Genomic DNA, 10,322 nt, shown 5'->3' with positions numbered 1-10,322 from the left:
TTTATTATAATTAATTGCCTTATTTGTTTGATTGGATGAATTATATGATTGATAACATGCTTTAGTGCGATAACATGCCATATAGAATAGGTGGTGCCATATTGTTGCATAACTTATAAAATTACATGAACATAGTAGCTATTATGTCTTCAGCGACTAGTATGATAATTATTATGGGATTATTTTGATTTTGAATTATCCTTAAAATTTAATTAATAATTATTATGATTTTTGTTAGAAATCTAGATTAATAATTGAATTAATTAGTTTTGGACAATCAAAATCAAGACAAATGATCTTTAAAATTTCCTAAGAGAATTCTTTTATTTTGCGAGTAATTTGTGGGTCTACTAAAATGGTCATGTGTTAAACACACGATGCATACCACAATCATGTATCATGATTGTGTGAAGCACATGCTGCCTATCATGACCGGATTTTAGGACCTTAATGATTTCAAAATTCACATAAGCTAAGCGATGCACGTTCATTGGCGCTCTTACTTACATTATTTTTGAAATCAAACAAAGGTTACTCCCAAATTCAACAAATTCTTGGAAATTGAAAAATTCTAAATTTTAAAATATTGAATGGGTGAAGGTTTTAAATTAAGTAATTAATTTTTAAAAAAAATTACGCGCTCCATTTGTGGGTTTATTAGTGAGATGATTATTGCTGAAGCCCTATCGGATAAGAATAATCAGATTTCATTAGATTAAACCTTAATAATTTCAAAATTTTAGTAAAGTATTGTACGGCCCATCGTCGACAATACTTGGATACTAAGGATAATTTTGAAATTAAACAACGATTAATAATATTCAACTTTGGTAAAATTGTTAGACCTCCCATTAAGGCTCTGGAAATGACACCGAAGGCCCAAATAACAATTTTGATTTTTATAAGTGACTTGCCCATCCAAAGCCTTGTAAAGAATACTGAAGGATTGTTAACAATAAACATATGAGTAGTTATTAGAATCTACTTGCGATTAATCTGTTTATTGCTATTCTAGTTTGTAAATTGTGTGCTTTATATGTTTTTCAGAAAATGTCGTCTTTCAATCCATTAGCTACTATCTTGAGTCAAAAACCTATGGATGGTAAAAACTTCAAACAATGGAAAACCAATTTGGATATTGTTCTGCAATATGAAAAGCTCAACTTTGTCCTGACTACTCCTAAGCCAGCGCAGCCTGCTGAAAATGCGTCTGAGGCAACAAAGACCCATTTTTTAAATTGGGAGAAGGCAAATGTTTCAGTTTGCTGTTACATTCTGGCCAGTCTCGCCAACCATCTGCAGGAACAAGTGAGCATGATTGAGAGTGGAGAAGAAATGCTCAAGACGCTTGATTATATGTTTGCTTCTTCTAGTAGTTCAGCAAGGCAGAATGCGCTGGCTGCGGTCACCAAGACCGTTATGACTGAAGGAAGTTTGCGGGATCATTGTTTGGCAATGATAGAAAACTTCAAGCAAGCTGATAACGATGGAATCAAATTTGTCAAGGAGGTGAAAGTGGACCTACTTCTACAATCACTGCCTGAATACTTCAACCAGTTCAAAATAAATTATAATATGAACAAGTTGAATATGGATCTTTCTCAGCTAATGCATGAGCTTGAGAGTGTTGAATAGTCTCTGGTCAAGCAGGGAAATGCTTTTTTTGCTGCTGAGATTTATTTTAAACCTAAGGAGAAACCCAAAAGGGGTAACAAGAACAAGAAAAAGAAGAGATCTGGTATTCCTGTTGCCAAACCAGTTGCAATGAAGCAGCCAAAAGGTAAGTGCTTCAAGTGCGGGCAAAAGGGGCATTGGAAGAAAAGTTGCCCACGTATGAACCAACCAGGTATGGTTAATTTATTTGTGATTGAGGCTTGTTTAGTGGAGAATTACAATGATAAATGGATCATTGATTCAGGAGCCACTAACCATGTTTGTTACTCTTTGTAGTGGTTCAAGCATAATTTGCCTATCAATCAAGGACAAAGAGTGTTGAAGCTTGGAAATGGGGAGCTTGTGTCTGCATTAGCAGAAGGACAAGTTGTTTCATCATTTGTTAATAATAGAAATTTAATTTTAGAAGACTGTTTGTTTGTTCCGGATATTAAGAGGAATTTAATTTTTGTTAGTTGTTTGATTAAACATGGTTTGACAGTTCAGTTTAATTCCTCAGTTTCAATAAGAAGTTCATCTTCGTTTATTTGTTATGGTACATTATTTAATGGTCTATATTTCCTTAGTCCTATACCCCATGAAGTTAATCATGTTGAATGAGGAGACGATGAGCATATTCATTTATCTAAGAAAAGAAAGGTTTCAAATGAAACTTATCTTTGGCATTTACGATTGGGTCATATAAATTCAAATAGGATACAAGGTTTGGTCAAGAGTGGAATTTTAAAATCCCTATTTTTTGAACCAATACCAATATGTAAATCTTGTTTGGAGGGTAAAATGACTAAGAGTTCTTTTAAGGCCAAAGGAAATCGTGCCACACTTCAGCTAGAATTGGTACATACTGATGTATGTGGACCAATAAATGTCCATGCCAGAGGCGGGTATGAGTATTTCATCACATTTACTAATGATTACTCAAGATTTGGACATGTGTACCTTCGATCACTTAAGGATGATGCAGGATTAGTTTGTGAAATATTGGTTCAAGAAATAATTAGGACACTAATTTAGGGTTTAAGTGAAGTGGACCATGCATAATGGACTAATTAATTATAAAACCCTAAAATTGGACCTAATTATAGATTAGAAGCACTAATTATATAATTAGTGGAATTAATGATCTAAGACCTAATGTGAATATGTGTGAATGCATAAGTGACCTAATAATATAAAAACCCTAAAATTAAAGTAACCTAGGGTTTTTAATCAAAGATAATTATGGTTTGCTAATTAAACCCACTATGGTTAAATAACCAGTTTTTATGCTAACTTGGGTAGAGCATATCTCCCTCCACAGAGGTCCAATAGAAATGTGCCATACATCATTTTTAAGCTTTAGATGTCATCTGTTTTGTATCCAAATTTGGTACCATTTGAAGATGTGTAGCATTCTGTAGGTTCGATTGAGTGGAGACTGCCCTGGGAGGACATGTGCAGGGGCTGAACGTGTCTGCATCTTCCACGAATTTTTTCTCCCTCAGTTCTTACTCAAATTAGGCTTATGATATATCAAATTTAAAGCTTAATGTGTCTAGGTTTTTGTATAAAAATTTGAGAGCAATTGGTTTAGTAGATTTTCCAGAATCGCATAAATGGTGAGGGATGTTTGGAGCTCTGTTTGGAGTTGGCAGACAATTTTTCTTGTCCAACTTCAAACGGTGATAACCGGAGCATGAGAACTCCCAATGAGGCATGTGATACCTTATTAGAAAGGTAACTGAGTCTAGATTAACATACTAAAAGATGACAATGTTATAACAAGTGGGTATCGCACAGTGACTAGAAAATGGAAACTTGTAAAGTTATAGGAAAACTATAAAAGTGAGATTTAGGCAAAGTGGGTTTATGGGAACCCCTTAGTAACCTATAATAATTAATGTTCAAGGTTATGAATGACATATATTGATGTTAAATGTCTTGATTAGTTTTAATCTAAGTGGGAAAGGCCTTAATCTAAGAGAGTTTATTAATAAACTACGTGTCTAATGAGTTTTTGTGGACTTAGGGAACAAATGAACACATTATGTACCCTATGTATGTCACATCCATGAAGGATATATATGGCTAGGATGAGTTAAAAATGAAACAAGTTATCTTAGTTGCCTTAGAGTGTAATTCTAAGTTTATGTAAAGTGCTTAACCTATATGGTTAATTGTGTAACAAGTGAACACTTCATAATGCACTAAAAACATGTAAATATGGAATAAATGGTCTAGACTTGTAATGGGCATATTATTGGCATATAAGTAAGAAATGTAGAATCATTAAATGGTTAAGTCTTGTATATGACTTGATTAATTACTGTGTAATTAATGATGTGAATGGTTCCCACTCTAGGTGTGCCTAAAGAACCTTGTACTTGAGGATTGATTTGGAGCACACGTGTTTATATTGGAGTGTGGGCTTGTACTAAGCTCCTTGAGGTAAGCTCCTAATTCTGGTTGCTCCTCTCTCTTGTGGTCCCACCATGATGGTGGGCATTATGGTTGTATTGTATGAAAGTATGTGGTATAACGTATATGTGCATTCATTCACATTCATATAGATGTTATATGATTCTTGATGTTATGAAGATGCACTGATGATATATGTTATGAGAATCCTGGCCAGTGATCATGGTATGTAGGCTGCCAATGACTTGACTCTGGGAGCTATTTCATACTGAGGTTGTGTTGACTGTCTATGGCTTTGACCCTGAGGTTACACAAGGATGATATGATGATGCTATGTTTATGTTGTATGCCTGTATTATATGCTTTATATCTGACTTGTCATGCAGGAAGTGGGCTCAGGGGATTAGAGGATCCTCTAAGAACCTTGAGCTTACTGAGATGTTGTTATCTCATCCCTTTTTGGGGACATCATTTCAGGTACCCATGGTAGCAGTGTGCAGTCTAAGGGCAAGGGCCCAGCTACGGATTAGTGGATTGTGGCTGCTATTTATTTCATGTTGTTACATTGTTATGTGGCATGTGTAGTGTTTTGACATGCCTAGTTAGTTTATTTCGAGACTATGTGCTGTATGTAATAATGCTCAGGACTGTTATTAATTGAGCTTCTGGATTATGTCTGTAATTGTTACAAGTTATGTTAAATGCATATGATGAGGACATATAGACATGATGTATGGATTTATTAATTTGGGCACAGAGCCATTATGTATGTACTGACCCTAGATGTGGTTTGCAGTCCGTGTGGGACTTGCAAGCTGTCTGTTATATAATTATGTCTATCAAGTGTACTTGTGGGTGAGATTCCTATCTCCCAGTTATCCGTTAAACAGCTGTTATGCTGTCCATGAGACTCTGGCAGGAATGACACTTGTTGTCATATCCAGTTAGTCAATGGCCACTAATACTGGCTAATGGGATTAATTAGTAGTTGTATGTTTAGATTTACGCTTTCGCAGTATTTCATGTGATCGTTTTTAGAAATGTTTTCAGAAAATATTTTGGAAAAAGTTTATTCGTCTTTTTATGAGACGTTTTATTAATCTTTAAATAAAATCTTCCACTATGTGCGCTATAATATCATGTTGTTAACAACCGGAGTACTACGAGGTGTTACAGTACCTATAATAAGAAAATGTTATTAATTCAGTGTCATTCCGTAGCAATCTGTGGAGGGATGAGTTCAACACATACCAAACTTGTGATTTCCTATGATTATGCATTTCCAGGGACATCCTCTTCTACCATCACATTTATGCCTGCGATACAGAATGCAAATACTCATTAAATAGATTACGCTAATAATTTAACACCCAGAAGTAATAGTCTCAGCAAAAAAAAAATTTGAATAATTATTTTTAGAACCCAAAAAATGTTGTCTGAAAGGGATTTGAAAGCAACTTAACCAAATAGGCATGTATGAGTCATATTTTTTGCTTACATTGGAACAAATGTGTCTAAACAACATCAAATCAACCCACTAATATTTGAAATACTTCCTTGTAGACGATGTTAAAGGTACTATTTGTAACACAACCATTATCATCAAATATCAATATCTTCAGTTTTGTTTGAAATTGACCCACTAATCTTTGAAATACTTCCCTATATAGTCTTTTGATATTAACATATAACTTCAATCATGAAATGTTTGTTAGACTATTAAACATACTAACTCAAATATTTTCTAACTCTTCATCTAATATATGTCACCACTACATAAAACATAGATACATAGTACTCTAGACGCAAGTATAAGAACCTTTTTTTTATATGGATAAAAATGTAAACCTATTACATGCTGATATAAAATGCTGATAGTTATAGGTGGCAACTATCCCGCTCACTAACATTTTTTTTCTCCTTATATCTATTGTTAGGGGTGTTAACGGGCAGAGGCGAGCTGAGCTTTGGTCTCAAAAGGCTAAGCCTGTGTTTAAATGTGTCAGCCAGACCAAGCCTGTTATCTATTATAAATATAATTATCGTCCTGTAGCCTGGCTTATTTACAAAAAATAAAAGTCTGCTTTAGCCTGGTAGCCTGTTTAAAAAAATAAGATAACAAAAATTTATCCAAACAGAATATACAATCAACAACACTAGTAATTCCATAAATATTCATAAATTCAATGTATATGCAAACAACATAATATAGAAAAAAAAAGCATTCAAAAAGTCTATTTAGCTAATAAAATGAGATGAAATGGATTGAGGAGAAAGAGAGGGCTATTATAAGTAGTATAAAAAATAAAAAATAAAAAAATAATGTACTAGGCCAGCCTGAGGGGCTCTAAGGCCGAGCTTTTGAATGGGAGCCTGAGGCCTTTTTATTAAACGAGTTTTTATACAAGTTCAAGCCTGGTACCAACAACAAATTTTAGACATGTAAACTCAGACCTTCACGAGCCGAGGCAAAGGCCCTGAAAGGCCCCTGGTTCGTTTAGCACCCCTATCTATTGTCTAACAAATCCATTTTTGTGTGGCTAAGATAATTGGATTCACTGCTATAAATATTTCAGAAATAAGCATGTAAATAAAATGAATAATCAGATTGTGATAAATGCAAGTCCATCTAAACAAAATGAACATCAGCACAACATTATAATAATTAAATAATTTTTTTCCTAAAATCTAAAACGTAAAAAATGTAGCTTGAATATTTTCTATAAATTTTAAAAATAACTTTTAATTTTTTAACTTCCAATCGTTGAAAAAATGAGTAACACTCAGAGTTAAAATAAAAAATTTCTTCTGTTTAAATTCATTGATTGTCTTTTATATCGATCTATGAGCATCCTTTTTTGAACTCGAAGTTAGAACGAACTGAAAAATGATTTTCACGTTGTAAAAAAAAATTGCCGCAACTTCTGATCTAATTATATAGTTGACTCGAAACACGCATATATATAGTTCAGACACATACATAACGAGTAAATATCTTTTTCGATCCTCATCAAATTTTACGATGTCCGTTTTAGTCTTTAGCAAATAAAAAAACTTATCGTGGTTCATAAGAAATTCAAAATAGACCCATTTTAGTACTTTTAGGAACTAATATGAGTCTTTTTTAAATTTGTAAGGGATTACAGTTTTAACTAAATGGGTCAATTTTAAATTTCTTAAAGACCACGATGAAAATTTTTATTTGCTAAGAACTAAAGTGGGTATTGTGAAATTTGTTGATGACCAAAAACGATATTTATTCCATAAATAATACATTCAATGAACAACAACTTGACCTATTGACTTAACGCCAATATGATCGAGTCGATGTGCTTGTGTCTCGAATAAGGAGACAACGGCGCGGTATTTTTAATTATTAAATATTCCAGAGAAGTAGTAAAAGGCAAAGGTGACAATTAAATAATACTACTAAAGTAGTATTAATTATTTAATTCATTGAGCAATACTAATCAAGTAGTATTACTTAATAAAATAGAATTATAAGTCTCCTCCCACACGAGACAATCAGATTCTCTTGCTCACTTAAAAATAAGTGGGACTGTTATATGAAAAAAAAATAAAAAAGTGTGGAACTCATTCCAATTTTTCTTCTTCTTTTTTCTATATAGTGAGATTCATAATGCTTGTGTGTATGAGACAATTTGTCTCCCCTTACACAAGAAATATGCTCCCTTAATAAAAATGTGAAAAATTGTTTTCACGTTATAAAAATAGGTGATAATTAAATAATACTAATCAATTATCTTTTGGTCTCAAACCCAGTTTACTATACCTACCAAAAATCTCCACACTAATTAGGGAACCGAAATTTCAATTCTTGCAAGAGACCCAATTACCTTAATGGTGCGTAGAAGAACTCTTGGGACTGAAGTAAATATCATAAGAATTTAATTACCTCGACACAATCAATGCATTCTTCCGTGTAAATGCATTGATTGTGATTGTGTTTTTATATGGAATGGGCATCTTTTGTTGAAGTTGAAGTAAGAAGGAAGGTGAAAAATGAATTTTCACATCATAAAAAGAAATTAAATTTCAGCAGCGTCTGATCGAAATAGACAATAAATATATCAACAAGATCATCTTATTCCCTGAACAAAAAAGTGAAATAAAATTTTGATAAGCTTTGTAACTAGATATATATGGAATGGAACTTTGACCAGATCTGAGAGCATTAATTTGTAACACAAGCACATAAAGAGAATAATAATAATTAAATATATAGTTCACACATAAACTTCAAAGAAGAACAGCTAGAGCTGATAAATTACGCGACGAGCAACTAAAATCACGATTTAGTTATGTCTCGAATAAAGTAAACAATAAATAAAATTTTGCTTTGCCATGTGTATGAAACGTGTTGATTAAATAATACCAATAATTAATCAGATAGGTCAGAACAATATAATGCATTGATATTATATTAATTGATTCAGCAGTTCCCGATCAATTAGTATATAAAGCAGAAGCAGAGGAAGTTCATTCCAGAGCAAGCGACTAGTTTGGAACATAAACACATTATTCGAATTCGATCAAATCAGCATTCTCATTCTCATGGCTTCCACAAATGATTACAAAGCAAGTGAGCTATTCCAAGCTCAAGCTCATTTGTACAGAATGATGTACAGCTTCCTGAATCCCATGTGCATTAAGTGGGCCATTGACCTTGGCATTCCTGATATCATCCACAATCATGGTCAACCCATTACTCTTCCCGAGCTTGTTTCTGCTCTTCATGTTCCACTTTCTAAAGCTACTTGTGTTCAGCGCCTCATGCGTTTATTGGCACACAATGACTTCTTTGCAATCATCAAAATCGATGACATCAGAGAAGCATATGCTCTTACTCCATCTTCACAACTCCTTGTCAACGGCACTGATCACTGTTTGTCTTCAATGGTTCATTTGTTAAATAGCCCTACTCTTGTTGGTTCATATCATCACTTGGGGAAATGGACTTGTGGAGAGGACCTCACAATCGTCGAGACCGCATTAGGACCTGGAGGCTATTGGGATTTTATTCATCAAAATCCCACTCATTTGAAGACATTCAATGAGGCTATGGAAAGTGATTCTCACGTTGTAAGGTTGGCATTGAGAGATTGCAAATCTGTTTTTGAGGGCGTCGATTCCATAGTTGATGTTGGTGGTGGAACCGGAAACACGGCTAAGATTATATGCGAGACATTTCCTAATTTAAAATACATAGTGCTCGACCTTCCACAGGTTGTTACAGGCTTAACAGGAAGCAACAATTTGACTTTTGTTGGCGGCAACATGTTTAAATCTATCCCTCAAGCAGATGCAATTTTACTCAAGGTAGTAATTATACCAAAAACTATAGGAATTATCATGACTTGCTTTCTCTTCACATATGTCTACTAGTATTTTAGTCTAGCAATGAAATTCATACATAGGTTTATTTTTTAATGCAGTGAATTATTAGCATATGTTATTGATACTGCCTCTGCTTCTCACCCTCCATTTATTGTTACTTTTTTTGCAGTGGGTTTTACACAACTGGAGCGATGATGATTGCATCGAGATACTTAAAAATTGTAAAAAAGCCATTTCAGGCAAAGGAAAAGGAGGAAAAGTGATCATCATAGATATAGTGATAAATGAAAAGCAAGATGATAGTGAAATGACAGAAGTAAAGCTCTTACTTGACATAGCTATGATGACCAGTCTCAATGGGAAAGAGAGAGATGAAAAGGATTGGAAGAGACTTTTTGTGAAAGCAGGCTTCAGACATTACAGGATATTCCCCACATTTGGCTTTAGGTCTCTTATTGAGCTTTACGCTTAAGTCTTCTTGTAATTTACTTTGCAGTTTTATTTCTACTCAACTCAAATAAAGTTGATAAATATGAGCCACTATGGTAACATATATATGTGGTTGGGGAATTGGAAACATCAAACAACGCTAAAATTATTTTGTAATACATTTCTCAAGTTAAATTGCATACAGTGTCCTTCTAACTTCCTCAAGACTTTCAAGTTACAAACTTCTCCCTTCTTTCGTTCGTTCTTTAGATAAAAATACTCGTGCCTTTTTCTGGACATCCCTTGTTCTACGCCACTGAACATGAAAACTTAGAGTTATTTGACTAAAAAATATTAACTTCGAATTATTGACTGATGTGAATGTCTCTTGCTTGTTTTTTAAGCAGTTGAGTTGAATTTGAGGATCGGAGCAATTGTTAAGTTAGAAAGACTTAAAGCGATAA

At 33.7% G+C, this 10,322-nt stretch overlaps 2 protein-coding genes across 2 annotated transcripts; both read left to right on the top strand.

Moving 5' to 3' along the window:
• The first annotated feature begins 1,050 nt into the window (after positions 1-1,050).
• LOC133304690 (uncharacterized) lies at positions 1,051-1,635 on the top strand. Its single transcript, XM_061504747.1, has one exon. It carries the CDS (start codon positions 1,051-1,053, stop codon positions 1,633-1,635), a length of 585 nt encoding a protein of 194 aa, XP_061360731.1.
• A 7,011-nt stretch (positions 1,636-8,646) lies between these two features.
• Positions 8,647-9,901, top strand: LOC133304696 (isoflavone-7-O-methyltransferase 9-like). The gene is made up of 2 exons (XM_061504754.1): positions 8,647-9,411; positions 9,599-9,901. The coding sequence occupies exons 1-2, from the start codon at positions 8,647-8,649 to the stop codon at positions 9,899-9,901; spliced, it is 1,068 nt and encodes a 355-aa protein (XP_061360738.1).
• Positions 9,902-10,322: the final 421 nt, after the last annotated feature.

This window comes from Gastrolobium bilobum, unplaced genomic scaffold (assembly GCF_033153095.1).
Source record: "Gastrolobium bilobum isolate Gb01-03AN ecotype WA unplaced genomic scaffold, APGP_CSIRO_Gbil_v1 utg9112, whole genome shotgun sequence".
NCBI classification, from domain to species: Eukaryota; Viridiplantae; Streptophyta; class Magnoliopsida; order Fabales; family Fabaceae; genus Gastrolobium; species Gastrolobium bilobum.
The sequence above is the reverse complement of the archived record's forward strand: the minus strand, read 5'-3'. Positions and strand labels throughout refer to the sequence as shown.

Coding starts and splice junctions, on each gene's coding strand:
- LOC133304696 (XM_061504754.1), top strand. CDS start 8,647: ATGGCTTCCACAAATGATTACAAAGCAAGTGAGCTATTCCAAGCTCAA. Junction 9,412..9,598: donor CAGATGCAATTTTACTCAAG/GTAGTAATTATA, acceptor CTTTTTTTGCAG/TGGGTTTTACACAACTGGAG.
- LOC133304690 (XM_061504747.1), top strand. CDS start 1,051: ATGTCGTCTTTCAATCCATTAGCTACTATCTTGAGTCAAAAACCTATG.